The sequence below is a fragment of the Electrona antarctica genome (genome assembly GCF_951216825.1).
Source record: "Electrona antarctica genome assembly, chromosome: 1".
NCBI classification, from domain to species: Eukaryota; Metazoa; Chordata; class Actinopteri; order Myctophiformes; family Myctophidae; genus Electrona; species Electrona antarctica.
In genome coordinates this window covers 14,058,442-14,075,738 of record NC_136806.1, presented here as the reverse complement: position 1 = coordinate 14,075,738, position 17,297 = coordinate 14,058,442, and the positions used below count along the sequence as shown (strand labels likewise).

Sequence of the window (17,297 nt, the reverse complement as noted above, 5' to 3'; positions counted from 1 at the left end):
TGCACCTAGAAGGATTTTGTTTGAACCTGGAGTGCTGCGGGTTGTCTGCTACGGCAGTACTATTCTCTGCATTTATATAGTGCCTTTATCCAAGGCGCTTTACAGAGGTCGTGCATTACATTCACACGCCAATGCCGGAGGAAACCATGCAAGACACCAACCTGCACATTGGGAGCAATTAGGGGTTCAGCGTCTTGCTCAAGGACATCGAACTGGCAACCTTGCGGTTGCCGTCCGGTCAGTCTACCCCCGAGCCACTGCCGCCCCAGTGGAAATGGGACATTGTGCACAATAAGTACAGAATAAAACATTTGAGTACTTTTCTTCCACCACTGCTGCTCGTCACACAGCTTCTGGAAACGTGTCCTAGTGTGGCTCATTAATAAATCTCTACAGGAGTCTCAAAGTTCTGCCAGCACCCCCTAGGGGCTCTGCTGCTCCTTACACTCAAGCAGGCCAAATCAATGGTTTGAACAGAATCGACATTGCCTTCCGTATAGGGCCCTGCAGTATATGCTCTCACCAGTGGGGCTAACAAATGAATGTAAGATTGCTAATGGTGTCGCAATCCGTGCTTATTTGCTGAATTTTCCGCTAAGTAGGAGAAGTGGGACAATTCCCAGTGGGCTGGCGCTGTATAATGTAATACTTTTATACCATCATCGCTATATTTGCCTCAGTGTGTATGGTCCTGCATGTCTGATTTATCACCAGACTCTCTGCCTCTGCCTCACACACGTATGCACATACCATAAATACCATACAAATTTATTTTATTTGATGGTATTTTATTTTATGTTATACTAATTATGTAATCTGCCATGTAAGAATGTTGGGTGTAGTTTAGTATTCACTTGATCGTTGTTTGCGATCTGTCATGTCGGTTTACTGTCATTTATTGCCATTGTTTATGTAAACTGTAAAATGTGTCCTATAAGTCCATGTGGGCTGCATGGGCTTCTTCGGAAGCATGACACTTAAAAATAAAGAGAAAATCAATCTACACACTGCTACTGACATGCCCTCGGTTCCACAAAAATCATGCAGTCATGACCTTTGCTGTAAAAAACAGCCCCTCCCAAAACCCAAATTGGTTTTGTGTTTGACCAATTACAACTGTATAACACACAGGGGGGAGTGCAAAATATACAAGGCATGGAAGAAAGGAAGAAAGAAGGAAAGAAAGGCAGAACGGCCAGCGAACATGAATGATGCAGTCAATCTAGGTCTGCAATTTATTCTCTATAGCACCTGGACTGCCTGGGGATCTTTTGCAAGGATGTCACTGGCGGACTAGCATCTCTGCATTTAACAGCAGAGAGCCAGACCTATACACCCCGAGCCGTCCCAGTCTGTCTGTTGGACAGGAAAGAATAAGCTGAGAAAGTTCATCACAAACCCACTGACCCTCAGCATTCATACATGTAGGTGCTGCAAAGTCTCCTGAAGATTTGATGTTCTCTCCCCATGCGGTTGCCCTGTGGAGTGCTGAGTGCTCCTCCCACAACCAAAGACACCCACGTTAGGGACATGCTGCCAAAGCCTTTCATCAAGGCATCATCTCTTCACCATTATCCACCTATCCAGGGACCTGCCGGGAGGCCAACATATCGACTTCACAGTCAAAAAGGCGACGGGGTGTATATACTTCTATAGCAGCAGCTGAATAATTTCAACCTGCCACAGGTTATGACTCTGCAGTTCCACACTTCCTTAACCCATTTAGGCCGGAAGTCGACATAAAAAAAAGTCTTCTGAAAGAATATATGTTCAAAGATTTGTGCCGCATTTTCACGATTTTTCAAAAATACACCAAAAGGGGTTCTCGCCCAAAATGGGTTAAAGCGGAGTCCTTTTGTCCATCGCCTTCTCCACGCCGGTCTGGTTCAATGCGGCCTCCCAGCAGGAGGTTTTGCGGTGGTGCGTCAACCGGTCAGCCAAGAAGACCATCCATCGGCTGCAACCTGACCCCCATTAACGAACCGTATGCTTCCAGGGCCAGGAAGTGAGTGGGCAAGATAATGTCTGACCCCTTTCATCCCAGCCACAAACTCTTTCAAGCTCTCCCCCCTGGGACGTGACCAGGGCCGTGCAGAGAGCACTGGGGGGGCAGGGGCTCAAACTCCATAAAAGGGCACATGTGTGGTCTTGGGGGTGGTCTTTTTGTGGAGTCCTTCCCTTGTGCCATTTCATGTCATTGGACAGTAAAATAAGCAATATGTTCTCATTAGTCTGAAACTAAAACTGACTGATGGCAGATTAAAAGATAATTCATTATGATAGTGAAATTTATCATTACTTGTCAAATGTTCGTCTTGAAGGGCCAATGGCACTTATTGCCCCCCCACACAAGCCCTTATTGGCCCCCACATAAGCCCTTATTGCCACCCACACAAGCCCTTATTGCCACCCACACAAGCCCTTATTGGTCCCCCACACAAGCCCTTATTGGTCCCCCACACAAGCCCTTATTGGCCCCCCACATAAGCCCTTATTTGCCCCCACACATAACCCCTTATTTGCCCCCCACACAAGCCCTTATTGGTCCCCCACACAAGCCCTTATTGGCCCCCCACATAAGCCCTTATTTGCCCCCACACATAACCCCTTATTTGCCCCCCACACAAGCCCTTATTGGCCTCCCACATAAGCTCCCCCCCCCCCACATAAGCCCTTATTGGCCCCCCACAAGCCCTTATTGGCCCCCACATAAGCTCGTATTGGCCCCCCACACCACATGTCGTTATGTGGCAAAAAATACAAATAAAACTTTTTGTTGCCCTTTCCATAAAAAGGGCAGGTGCTCAAGCCCCCCTAGCCCCCCCCCCCCCCCCCCCCCCCCTCTGCACGTGCCTGCACACGCGTGATATCACCCTGTTGTTGAGTGCAGAGGCGTATCTACAATAAGGCGAGGGCAGGCGTCCGCCTTTCCAAATCCATTTCTGGCCTGGCCAAAATCCATACAATGAGAAAAAAGAGGACAAAAACAAGACATGATAACTATTATTGGACAGCTGATTGGCCGTTGCGGTAGAGCGCGACCCTCAATCACCCATTGGAATGTAAATGCAAGCCTTTCAGCCTTTGTATACTACTCGTCTGGCAGGTATATCTCTTTGAAAACCTTTAGTGCTACGATTGTGTGCGGGGAGACGACAATTAACACATCTTGCCTGTCCAAATTATAATTCTCGCCTGCCCAAAATGTAATTCCTGGAAACGCCACTGGTTGAGTGCAACTGTCCTTTAAACGTTCATTTATTTACACTTTCCCATGACAACAAGGAAGAATGTTTGATGGCTTGGTGTCTGACAAGAAATTTGACATCTAACCGTGTGTGTGTGTGTGTGTGTGTGTGTGTGTGTGTGTGTGTGTGTGTGTGTGTGTGTGTGTGTGTGTGTGTGTGCGTGTGCGTGTGTGTCCGTGCGTGCAGGGGTGGTCATTAAAATGATCATGCTCCTCACATTGTAATGAAACACTTTCACCAGTAGATGGGGACAACAACATAGAATAAAAACACCCATCATATATACCGGTAGTTATATCTTTATACAGCTCTTGCTGGCTTCAATGGCAAAAATAGCATGTTCAAATCTGATCTATTTAACAGAATTGTCATTTTTAAAGCAATTGTGATGTCATACAATTTAGGCATTTAGCAGACGCTCTTAATGGCGGCGGCGGTGGCTCAGGGGTAGAGTGTCTGGATGGCAACCGTAAGGTTGCCAGTTCGAACCCGGGCTCCCCCAGAGTTACTGTCGAAGTGTCCTTGAGCAAGACACTGAACCCCTAATTGCTCCCGATGTGCTAGTTGGTGCCTTGCATGGTTTCCGCTGCCATCGGTGTATGAATGGGTGAATGTAATGCACAATCTCTGTAAAGCGCCTTGGATAATGGCGCTATATAAATGCACCATTTACCATTTAATCCAGAGCGATTTACAGTAGGCAAGAACAAAAAACATGGCAATGAATAGGCTATCTCAAATAGACAAATACATATATAAATAGTCATCATGAATCGTTATGTAAACTAAGAACCTAACAGTGGGATATCTAACTATAAATTGTGTGTGTGTGTGTGTGTGTGTGTGTGTGTGTGTGTGTGTGTGTGTGTGTGTGTGTACGTATGTAATCCACGTAACTCGAGAACCGTTCACCCCACCTATATCTAATTCAACACATGCATTCATGGCTCCACATTCCACACCCCCACAGGGAGTGCAGTGCCCGGTGTCGAGTCGGTCGGACCCACAAAAGACCTCTGCCCGGGCCACAGCTGACATATGGGCAGGCCTAAATACGGGTTTGTCCCACCGACTTCTGACATCATTCTGACATCTGCATATAGACTCCATATTTGGGGATGCCAGACAAAGAACTCCATATATGGGCATAAAAGGGGATACGCTGACATCACTTCTGACATGTCAATAAGTCTCAGGGACAGACCATAGAGTAATAAAAGGATAGAGACCGAACCGGAGCGTTAAGGTGGTTGCACACCGGCCACGTTTTTCGGAAAACCGATGGAGAAACGCCGCTTAAAAATCTGAATTTGCGCTCGGTGTGTGAGGACCTTAAAGGTCCCTGAACACAGATCGTTTTTCGGATTTTTAGTGGCATTTTTTTTCGAAAAACGCGTCCAGTGTGTAACCACCTTTAGCGTCCGTCCACCTCCATGAACGTGCTGCAGTTCCACTTATCGCCAGTAGGTAGTGGCAGCTTCAATGTTGGATAGCCTTACTGGGGGCTTGAGCCAGACACTACACCAGTGGCGTATGTACAATAAGGCGAGGACAGGCATCCGCCTGTCCAAATCCATTTTCTGCCTGGCCAAAATCCAGACCTGAGACCTGAGAACTATTAGTGGACAGCGGATTTGGCCGTTGCGCGTATAGAGCGCGACCCTCAATCACCCATTCGAATGCAAATGCATGCCTTTCAGCCTTTGTAGTTTGTATCCTACTGTCTGTCAGGTATATCTCTTTGAAAACCTGTAGTGCTACTGATTGTGCACGGGGAGACGACAATTAACACATCTTGCCTGTCCAAAATGTAATTCTTGCCTGCCCAAAATGTAATTCCTGGAAACGCCACTGCACTACACCGTCTTGGGGTGTTCTGCACAAGAGACTTCTTCAGTCATGGCCAGTTATATGTGGCGGCCAGTAGGGTTGGCAAATCAAGCAGGCTGCATATTCTTGCTCGAGATGAAGAGAAGTGCCAGTTTCTTAGCAATGTTATTTATAAAGAGGTCCTGACAATATAAATGCAGTTCCCGGTGTAAAGTCGGTCAGACCCACGGTTGTCCAGAACCGCCACAAAAATCCTCTGCTCAGGTTCCCACGGGCACCGCTAGTCTATATAAATTGCAAAAAAAGCAATGCAAAAAACATGATTAAATCGTTAATCTATAGTGTGACAATCAATTGTCAACCTAAATGCATGTGTAACTTATTTAATGAAGAAATTGTAAAGTAATATTGCAATATAATTATTATTAATAATAATTCATAATTAATTAATATTATTCAAGTGAGATTTGCATTTAATTATTGCATGCATCAGGCTGAATATTTAGCTTGTTATGATGAACATTGAGAGTTTCTGCTCTGTGCATCTCCTCTCTCTCTCTCTCTCTCTCTCTCTCTCTCTCTCTCTCTCTCTCTGTACATGTATCTAAGATCTGCCCATTTTGCCATTAAAGGGGTGTGTGTGTGTGTTACCATGGCGACCTTGATGCTGTAACATCATAAACTCGCCTCATCTTTGGTCTGAGAAACAGAAACAGTCCATTAATGTTAATCTGGTTCTGTTTTCTATAAAGAAACGCACGCACGCACGCACGCACGCACGCACGCACGCACGCACGCACGCACGCACGCACGCACGATCGCACGCACAAACAGTAATCAGTGCTTCCTGTACACTTCCTCTGACTTCCCTGATGAGAACAGGAAATGTCACTTTGTCATACACATACACACGCACGCACGCACTCACGCACGTGCACGCACACACGCATGCACGCACGTGCACGCACACAGTGGTGGAAATAAGTACATTTACTTAAGTACCGCACTCAATACAATTTCAGCCATTTGAAAATAGCAGATCTACAAGCTCGCAATGTGTCGCAATGCAATGAATACATTGTACTTTTGGTAATTTAAGCTACATTTTGATGCCAATACTTTTGTACTTTTTGAATTCCAGACTTTTACTTGTAATGGAGTAGTTCTACATTAACATATTGTAGTTGTTCTACATTAACATATTGTAGTTCTACATTAACATATTGATGCTTTTACTTAAGTAGGCTAAAACAATTTAGTATTGTTTTTTACGCCACTACGCATTTACACGCGCATGCACATATGCAACCACACACTAACACGCGAAGGACCCACATTTTTGTCGTGTGTGTGTGTGCGTGCGTGCGTGCGTGGGTGTGTGCGTGCGTGCACATAAACACAATATGCAATTAATTGAATCTCTAACGATCATTGTATCTCGACCTCTACCAAGGTCACAGCAAAGTCCTGGTAGGTAGATAAAACCATCAGTACTAGAGGTCCTGGTAGGTAGATAAAACCATCAGTACTAGAGGTCCTATAAGGTAGATAAAACCATCAGTACTAGAGGTCCTATAAGGTAGATAAAACCATCAGTACTAGAGGTCCTGGTATAGGTAGATAAAACCATCAGGTCCTGGTAGGTAAGATAAACGTTTATGGAGTGAGTGAGTGAATGAATGAATGGATGAATGGATGGCTAGCTCTAGGGTTTGATGAGGTCAGATAAACATACGTATGGAATTCATTCTGTATTGGCCATATATGGAGTGTGTCACGAGGCGTGACAGACACCTCGTGCAGGTTTTCATAGTAAACTGCGAGCTACGGTTGCAATAATGTGTGTATAGGCGTATACGCAAAGGCTCAAATTATGTAGTTTAGATAGCATTAATATGTAGACATAGCACTCTATATTGTATACGCATAATTTCATAGATATTCCACTGTTCACGGTTCTTACCGTACGTATGATCCTAGATGACTATATTCCTATGTATTTGATGTATTACCATGTGTTGTTCTTGCTTACTGTAAATCGCTCTGGATTAAGAGCGTCTGATGAATGCCTACATTGTAAATTGTATGCTAGATGTCATGTCTACGATAGAACAGACAGGTGTAGACAAATTCTACATGAGCTAAAGTAAAAGAGAGTCATCATGGGATGATAAATGTGGACAATTAATGCAGTGATCTTGCCTGACGCCTGTTTTCTTTCTGGTCTACAACACTTTGATTGTGTGTGTGTGTGTGTGTGTGTGTGTGTGTGTGTGTGTGTGTGTGTGTGTGTGTGTGTGTGTGTGTGTGTGTGTGTGTGTGTGTGTGTGTGTGTGTGTGTGTGTGTGTGTGCGTGCGTGCGTGCGTGCGCGCGCGCGCGCCGCGCGCACCACGTGCCCACGTGTGTGAAAGGGGGATGATTTCATTTATGAGCAACTGAACGAGCAGCAACAGTAGAATGAAAATGAGAGAGAGAGAGAGAGAGAGAGAGAGAGAGAGAGAGAGAGTCAGAGAGAGAGAGAGAGGGGGGGGGGGGAGGTAGAGACATATAGAGACAGACTGAACAGTGGGAGGGAAGAACAGAAGAGAGAAAAGGAGAGAAAAGAGCATATTTTTTGCAGGAAGCAGAGAGAGAGGAATTAGAGACATAGAGACACATAGAGAGAAGAGAGAGGGAGAGATAGAGAGACAGAGAAAGATACAGTTCTCTTTTCCTATGAGACAAACAAAGGAGATATAGAGATAGCGAGAGTGACATAGAGAAGCAGGGACAGACAAACTACTTTATCTTTTTATATTTGTTTCTCTTCTTCTACTTTTCTGAATCTTGAGGTTTTTTTTCTTTGTTTTACACTTTCCTCGGATCTGCGTCTCGATGTTTCCGATATTTATCTATAGGCCTAGGAGTTTTTTGTAATCTTTATGGCCATATATCTATAGATTTTTTTTCTTTTTTTTCTTTTTTACACTTTCATCGAATCTACCCGTCTCTCTCTCTCGATGTCTCGGCCAGCCGCCTGCCTGTCTGTCTGCCTGTGCCTGTCTGTCTCTTCATGGCTGTGCCTGTCTGTCTGCGGCTTCAACGTGGAGCCACGCCCCCTGATGCTCCGACGAGGACAGACAGGCAGTCTGTTCGGACTGTCTGTCTCTCTCCATCAACAAGACCACTCGCACATGTATGTAAGACATCTGTCTGTCTGTCTGTCTTGTCTTGTCTTGTCTTGTCTTGTCTTGTCTTGTCTTGTCTTGTCTTGTCTTGTCTTGCCTTGCCTTGCCTTGCCTTGCCTTGCCTTGCCTTGTCTTGTCTTGTCTTGTCTTGTCTTGCCTTGTATTTCTGTCAGCTGATCATAAGCCAACCAGAGCGTCTTTGCGCGCGTTTGTGTGTGTGTGTGTGTGTGCGTGTGTGTGTGTGTGTGTGTGTGTGTGTGTGTGTGTGTGCGTGTGAGGTCAGTGAAAGGTCACAGTTTCTTTTTCAACTCACATTCTTCGTCTCCTCTCGTCTCCATTCAGCCATGACCTCCTTATTGCTGCTAATACAATTGCACGCACGCACGCACGCACGCACGCACGCACGCACGCACGCACACACACAGTCACACACAGACACATGCTAGGTTATTGGTTTACCTGTAAGGTGGGATGTGCTGTGGATTTTTTAAACTAGTGGGGCTTATATGTCGCGTGTGACATGTGTACGTGCTTGCGAGCGATTCACCGATTGAAATAACCTCTTAAATGTAGACCTAGTTTTTCAACCCACACTATTATGTATATCACATTTCTTTATACTTGCATAATGGGCAAACTTTAGTGCTGTCATAATTGTGCATTTACCTTGCAAACGTCACCACCTGTAATTTAACCCATTTTGGGCGGGAACCCCTTTTGGTGTTAGCATTATGTTATGCTTTAGCTATTGAAAAATAGCAGGTCTACAAGCTCATAGCGCGCCACCGAGTGGCACGCTACGAGCTTGTAGGTCTGCTATTTTTGAAAAATCGATAAAACTGTTATCCAACTCTTTAGACCAGTTAATATCCATTATTTATTCAGCATTTGTGCCACGGACCACCAAACCGACCACCAAACGGACCACCACAGCCAAGACGTTGTGGTCGTTGGATAAGATTTGGTCCACAATTCCATGCTGTACTGATGTTGGTACCATTAGGAGAGATAACAGGCATGTTAATGCAGATGGTTAACAATAATTTAACTCTTGAGAGCGTAACACTCTCAAGAGTTAAAGATAAGTATTCCATTTGGTTACCAACTCTCAATAATTTAGCTGGGGACCACCTGAACCCCCTCAAGGACCACTGGTGGTCCTCGGACCACTGGTTGAAAACCACTGCTTTAGACTGCTTCAGACACCTAGAGCAGTCTATTTGTACTTGGACCATCACCATTGATATATGCATCCAAGGCCGGTCATCAGGGCCGGTTATTGCGCTGGGCATGCTGGTCAATTGCCCAGTGCGCCAAGCCACTGGGAGCGCCCACTACCCATCAACCCATGTGTCAGTCAGTATAGGAGGGAAGAAAGTGACATATACAACAAAAGAGGGGGGTTGCCCAGTAAGTCTGCCTGTAAGTCACTCAGTGGATACATAAATAAATACAAGTATAAACTTTAAACACATTGATTGATTAGTACGAGTAAGAAAGTAGCGTTATTTAGAAAGAAAGTAGAGCTAGTGCTCGCCCTAGTTTTAGTTTTATATATTCATATATATGATATGCACATTTCACACTTGTATTCTCATTCTATAATAAATATTGGTTAAATCTATTTGTGAGTTATCTGACTGAACTGAGAATAAGGTTAGAAAAAGTTTAGCAGTTATAGTTTTACGTTTAGGAATAAGGTTTAGACATAGTCTTACTGAGGTTAAGGTTAGGAATAAGGTTTGTTTAGGTTAAGAGCTTTTACTTTCCAGCATGCACGCAGCCAGCCACGCGCACACACACACACACACACACACACACACACACACACACACACACACACACACACACACACACACACACACACACACACACACACACACACACACACACACACACACACACACACACACACACACACAGCTGGTCGGGTCTGGTTTGGGTCGTGTACTATTGGAGGAGGAGACAAATTAAATTAAATTACAAACCAAACTGGATGACGAGAGAGAGAGAGAGAGAGAGAGAGGGGGGGGGGGTGGATTAATGGAGGGATGGAAGGACAGATGAGAGAGAGAGAGAGACATAGAAAGGTGACCTTCTGTCTCGTCTGTATTTTGTCCTTCATCCCCCATCTATTTGTCTGTGACCTCACTGAATATACTGTGTGTTTGTGTGTGTGCGCGCACGTGCGTGCGTGAGTGCCGTGCATGCGTGCCGTGCCTGCGAGCGTGCGTGCGTGCCGTGCCTGCGAGCGTGCATGCGTGAGTTATAAATGGGGGTCAAACGGTGCCTCGTTCATTACTGTTGTCAACCTTCAATGACACTGACCACATGGTTACCATGGATACCGTTTCATATGTTAGCATGATTGATTGATTGAATAGTTTATTAGACAGAAATGTAAATAGCAACAGAGTACAGTCAGACACTTGGTCTAAAAGGATAAATGTAAACAGCAACAGAGTACAGTCAGACACTTGGTCTAAAAGGACAAATGTAAACAGCAACAGAGTACAGTCAGACACTTGGTCTAAAAGGACAAATGTAAACAGCAACAGAGTAGGCTACAGTCAGACACTGAAAGCAGTCTTGTTTCCATTCGGGTCCTATGCATTCAATTCATAAACATGACATGAACAATAACAACAAAATTCAACGAAGACATTTGAAGTGAGAAACTGACGATCCAGTAAACACAAATTGTATTATATTTTGATCAACACTTCCTTGTTTGCCCCAAGGTGACCGTTTCCGCCCAGCGCAACACTTAATACTTTCATTATTGTGTTGCGTATTGTATTATTTGGTAGGATCCCCATTAGCTGTTCCCTAAACAAGCACCGCTGTAGGCTTCCTGGGGTCCACAATCAATTACCGTAAGCAAGGAAATACTTTGTTTTGTTGTTAGTCAATACATTTATGTATTTATTAATAAAGTAGCCGTATAATAAGCGGAATAATTGACGGCCATTAAGAATTAACTCCCTTCGGGATGATTCAAAACCTTGACTTTGTGCACAATTCAGTACATGTGGGGGCGTGTCATACAGTATTACATGTTCACGTGTTCATTCCCGTTTTCTCCTCGTAGGCTATTGGTCGGTGCTCCCAGGGACAAGGCGGAGCCTGGCGTGTCGGCCAATCGAACGGGAGGTGTGTACAGCTGTCGCATCACGACCGATGGCGACCAACCGGCTTGCTCCAGGATGAACTTGATTGGCTCAGGTGAAAAGATGTCACATGCACTGATCCGTAATGGGTGCGGTTGTGATGTGCGCGCCGGGAGCGAACTCACATATTAGTTTTGTGTTGCACAGTGCGCTCAGTGCGTTATATCCCAACGCTGCACCCTATAGTCCAGACACAACTGCCTTTTAATAAATTAGATATTTAATGTGAATAAAATGACTAACATTCATTATATGTATTAGATTTGAATTATATGTTATTTAGCGTTGATGTTAATTAGATGTTAATGTTTATCTATCTATAAATGCACCAAGTCTATTTGTGTACGTACGTCTGTAATACATGTAACTCGAGAACCGTTCGCCCGTTGCACACACTCCCTGGATGCCAACGACGAACCTCTGCCCCAAATATTCCACAACGGCCTGTTATAGCACCACCATGAGGCCTAATTTGGCAAAACACATTTCTGTAGATTACTCGTACACATTTTATCCATACATCACACAATTCGGTATACACCATCTCCATAGTCATGTGATAAAAAAAATGCACCATTTCCATGCATCTTCCATCCTGATTGGCTAAGATTGGCTTCCAAAGCTCACATGATTGGTGCGTTTCGAACAAAATGCCACAGATCACACATTTCCGTGAAATTATACACTCACATTTCCACTAGGCCGAGGACGACATGCCACTCATTTCTTTCCAAATCAGCCTCACAGTGGCGCTATGAGAGGGCAATTCCTGTTTTTACCTATAACTGCATTGATCTGTATAACGTATGTATGCACACACCCTAGAGGCCATGGCAAAACATTTTCCCTGCATCCCTCCACATCTGCCGGTTATAGCGCCACCATGAGGACGATTTCTGCAAAACACATTGTTTAAATTAGTGCACAGATTTCATCCAAATCTCACGCAAATCGGTACACATGATCTCTGTAGTAGCCTAGTCATGTGATCAAGACGAGTCTGTTCTACATCTGACTTCTCAGATTCTACACTGATTGGCTAAGATTGCCTTCAAAGTTTTCACGAGTGGCCCGTTTTGTACAAAATGCTGCACATGTCCATGCTCATCCAGAATTCTATCCTCAGAGATGCTATGAGTGATCTGGCTCTGCATTTCCTCAACAAAATGAAGAAAGTTGTTGCAAAAAACAAACAAAAATCATGTTTATATTATTCCTAAACATTTTGCCAAACATCACACACACTCCTATCCTCCTGGTGGAGACCTGTGCCCAGAAGGGCACTCTTTATGTTAATAACTGTTGATATTAATAAGACGTCTCTGTTGTTTCAGATTCTGACCTGGACCAATCAGAAGATCTGGTTGAGGACATGTGGTTGGGTGTGACCGTAGCGAGTCAGATGCAGCCCAGGGGGCGTGTGCTGGTGAGCCTCTCTTCTCATTGGCCGGCAGAGCTGTCAGTCACTCACACAAACAATGGAGCGTGAAAAAAGACAGCAGGTTTTTTTTCTCCTGTCAATCAACATTCAGACGTTGATTTAGATTTGATTAGATTCTGAGTCACACATTCAATATAACTTCCTATTCAGACGTTAATAATCAAAAGGGTTAGGGTTAGTCGAGGTATAGGGTTACTCAAAGACGTTTACATGTGTGGGAGCCAGGGGAGGGAACATAAGAAAAGGACAACTTAATTAGGAAAACAATAAGAATTAAAACTAATAAAACAGTATATGTAACAAGTTTTGAGCAAACACACTGTGTGTGTCAGTGTGTGTGTGTGTGTGTGTGTGTGTGTGTGTGTGTGTGTGTGTGTGTGTTTGTGTGTGTGTGTGTGTGTGTGTGTGTGTGTGCGTGCGTGCGTGCGTGTGTGCGTGCATGCGTGCGTGTGTGTACCAGGTGTGTGGTCACAGGTTCATGAAGCTGTACGGTGTTCAGAAGTTGAGACACATGATTGGACGATGTTATCTCCGCGGCAACGACCTTGAGCTTGACCCCGACGACCCTCACTGGCAGAACGTGGAGCAAGTCTGCAGGTATGTATGCACCATTGCACCTTAGAGTAGGCTATATATTAATAGAGACGGCACCCGGAGGAAACCCTGAGGCGAAATGGACATAGTGGCCAAATTTGTTATTGCAGCGCTGGCCCAAACACATGAACGTACTGGTCCGTTGACTATCATTGCGCACGCTCATGATGACATGTGAGCGCTGTTTCATATGTGAACGCGTGCAATGATAGTCAACGGCCAGCGCGTTCATGTTCTTGGGCCAATCAATCCCAGAATGCACACACGCACATGCGCACGCACGCACGCACGCACGCACACACACACATACACGCCATTCAATACTGGCTAAATGCTATGTTGACTTAAATCAATGTTAAACAGTGTGTTCCACTTCCACCAGAGGAGGGCGCTGTTGTTCAGACATTATTATTCAGAATATAACATGGAATATACGAATATGATATCTAGACATTACATTATGTTGTTAATTTGTCATCAAATACAATTCATGTAAAATAACGTCCCAGTCTCCATATGCAATTTTTTTTTTTTTTTTTTTTTTAGAATAGCCAACCATGCATATTCGTATAATATGATATCACATATGGATCTTTTGTTTTCGTTTCATGTACTTACGTCTGGAACTTCTATTGTGTGTGTTTGGCTTGTTTAGCATTGTTAAAAAGGCCTTCACACTATAGCATACCATTGTTGGATAGGTTGCTATAGCTGCCCACTAGATGCTATAGCTCTAGTCTTTCAGGTGTGTAAGGTGTTTAGAGATTGGTTGTGGTTTCAACCTTCTTGGTGATGTCAGCGGTGAGGTCATGTGTTCTCTGTTCTGATTGGACAGCCATCTTGGTTATGTCCTCAGTAACATGTAATGTGATTGGATAGCCATCTTGGTGATGTCATCAGTAACAGGTAATGTGATATGACAGCCATCTTGGTGATGTCATCAGTTACATGTAATGTGATTGGACAGCCATCTTGGTGATGTCATCAGTAACATGTAATGTGATTGGACAGCCATCTTGGTGATGTCATCAGTATCATGTAATGTGATTGGACAGCCATCTTAGTGATGTCATCAGTAACATGTAATGTGGTTGGACAGTCATCTTGGTGATGTCATCAGTAACATGTAATGTGATTGGACAGTCATCTTGGTGATGTCATCAGTAACATGTAATGTGGTTGGACAGTCATCTTGGTGATGTCATCAGTAACATGTAATGTGGTTGGACAGTCATCTTGGTGATGTCAGCGGTGAGGTCATGTGCAACATGGGAATCTCAGCGTTCATGTCTCAGGATGATGAAATCATTGTCGGCTCTCCTGGAAGCTACGAATGGCAAGGTAACGTTTTATAATAATAATATTAATATATATTATTACTATTAAAGTAAGGTAACATTTTAGAATCAATATTATGATTCATATTTAAAATGTGGTCTAGACATCTGTAGAGGATGTGTGTGTGTGTGTGTGTGTGTGTGTGTGTGTGTGTGTGTGTGTGTGTGTGTGTGTGTGTGTGTGTGTGTGTGTGTGTGTGTGTGTGTGTGTGTGTACAGGTAATGTGCACGTATCCTGGATGAATCCAGATGTTTTGTACGACACTCAAAGAACCTCCTTCGCCAACCTGAACCAACGACATATTTATATAGGTATTATTATTATTATTATTATTATTATAATAGTTGGTGTAATCTTTCAGTTTATGACAGCATCTTGCTTTCCACTTACGTGCGTGCGTGTGTGTGCGTGTGCGTGTGTGTGTGTGCATGCGTAGGATACTCTGTAACTCAGGCTACGCGGTTGCTGTTCCAAGATTCTGTCACCATCGTAACAGGTAGGAGAGCCCGGTCTCACCCAAATGCGGTGAAATGACACGGATTGGCAATTCTGTACATACACTACGAGAAAACTCCCTACATATTATACAGTAATTACACTACTACTGTTTTGACCACAACGGAGGCGTGGCTTTCACCCCATTATCTCAGTTGGGGCAAATGTGCTCAACCCACAACATTACTTACAATTCTGTGCCTATCGGGTTGCAAGTCGGACGGAGCTGAGTCGGCTCAATCGAACTTTGCAACGTTCGCCACGGCAACTCACTCGCTTCAGCTCGCTCGGCGAGTGGCTCTCATTGCTCATGTTCGGTTGAGACGGCGCCCCTCCGTCGCCGTCTATTGGGAGCAGGGGTCATCATCGTTGGCTTGTGGTGGACATTATTGTCAACATAATTATTTTGCCACGGACAGTATACAAAATGAGTGGACAATAATATCAACAAAAACACATAGATATAGGCCTGAATAACAGGTCTGTAAGGGTCCGTTTGGTTCCATTTGAACACTCTCAGAGTTACAAGCGTCCTTGCAAATAAAACATTTGAGAACCACTAGTACTAGTTGGACTCCTAATGTTCCATAGTGTCATAATAAATAATACAGAGAAAACCTGGAGACTTGACATTAAGACAGTAAGTGGGTCTTATGATAGAAATAAGAACATTATAATGGTGTAAAACAGAAAATCAAAAACGTTGCCACAGAGGAAGACCAAGTCTTTGCCACAGACACATTTGTCCGTGTACGGACATGTTGGTGACCCCCGACCTCTGTAGGACATGTTGGTGACCCCTGACCTCTGTACGGACATGTTGGTGACCCCTGATTGGGAGAATTTCAGTGTAATATGTACGGTAGGATCTGATCTGATCTCACCAGGTGCTCCTAAAGACAGCAAGGAGGACGGCCGCGGGTCGGTGATTCTGGCCGTGACAAACAGACGCACACGCAACACACACGCTCAGCACACAGCGCACACCGCGCACGCACACACGCACACCTTGCAGCCGGTGCTGAGGCTTCGAGGGGAGCAGATGGGATCCTACTACGGAAACTCTCTGGCAGTGACCGACCTCGACAACGATGGGTAAACACACGCACACACGCACGCACACTATAGAGATCTTCACGGGCCACCGATTTAAAAAAAAATACCCGGCAGGACCCGAGACCCGTACGGGTCGGATCCGTACGTGTTTTATCATAATCACTCAGGGCCTAAGTTTGGATGCCGTCTATCTATCATTGTGTGTAATACCCGAGTGGATCCGAGAAGACCCGTATTACTGTCTGACCATGCATGGCGCAACAACGCTACACTGGTGAAAGAGAAGTATATAGCCTGGGTTCCAGCCTGATTCTGGTGAAAGAGACTTATATAGCCTCCGGTTCCAGCCGGATTCGCTGCGTTCCGTGGTTTTGTTTTGTCTCTCGCTACTCAGTCTGGCCAGCCTCCTGTTTGACTCGTATTTCAATAATAACGTCACCCGCTACGTAGCCACGCTGTTGCTGATACGTCATCAGCCAGCGCCCCTCTGTCCTTGCTTTTCTCACTCGAGACTCGAGAGTAAAACCTACAGTAAAAAGTAAACACTATATAGTTTGATTCAGTAGTCCACTGTCAGATTCAGCAGTACAACAAAAACAACTGACGGCTGTGTGGGGAGAGTTTCGTGAATGATAAGGGGATGTTGCAGGGCAACAGCAGTAGCTGTAGCTGTGCAGTGAGCATTGATACAACGTCAAACTGGTGTTTTTGTCCAAACCCGCACCACAGACCAATCAGAAGTCACGGGTCAATTTCTACCTTTTACATGTCCCGCGCACCTTGGAGATAGGACCCTTTCCAGACTGATTATAGCCAAGTGACAAAACCAATCCATGCAATGCAGCGAATAAGGCTGGAACCCAGGTTAGACATACCATTGGTCCGATATCTCAAACCCTCAGCCTAACCCTAACCTTCCACGGGCAGCACACCTAAACCTAACCTTAACCCTCTCCC

General features: G+C 44.7%; 1 protein-coding gene across 1 annotated transcript in view; it reads left to right on the top strand.

The window, feature by feature from the left end:
- Positions 1-1,889: 1,889 nt before the first annotated feature.
- LOC306915109 (integrin alpha-3-like) overlaps positions 1,890-17,297 on the top strand; it is a gene marked incomplete at both ends in the record, with an annotated part of 34,789 nt that continues 19,381 nt past the window's right edge. Inside the window, 8 exons of the mRNA XM_079492357.1 lie at positions 1,890-2,005; positions 11,338-11,471; positions 12,751-12,842; positions 13,318-13,454; positions 14,683-14,792; positions 15,008-15,100; positions 15,226-15,285; positions 16,172-16,379. Of these exons, the coding sequence (XP_079348483.1) occupies positions 1,890-2,005; positions 11,338-11,471; positions 12,751-12,842; positions 13,318-13,454; positions 14,683-14,792; positions 15,008-15,100; positions 15,226-15,285; positions 16,172-16,379 (950 nt within the window). The remainder of the gene's footprint in view (positions 2,006-11,337; positions 11,472-12,750; positions 12,843-13,317; positions 13,455-14,682; positions 14,793-15,007; positions 15,101-15,225; positions 15,286-16,171; positions 16,380-17,297) is intronic.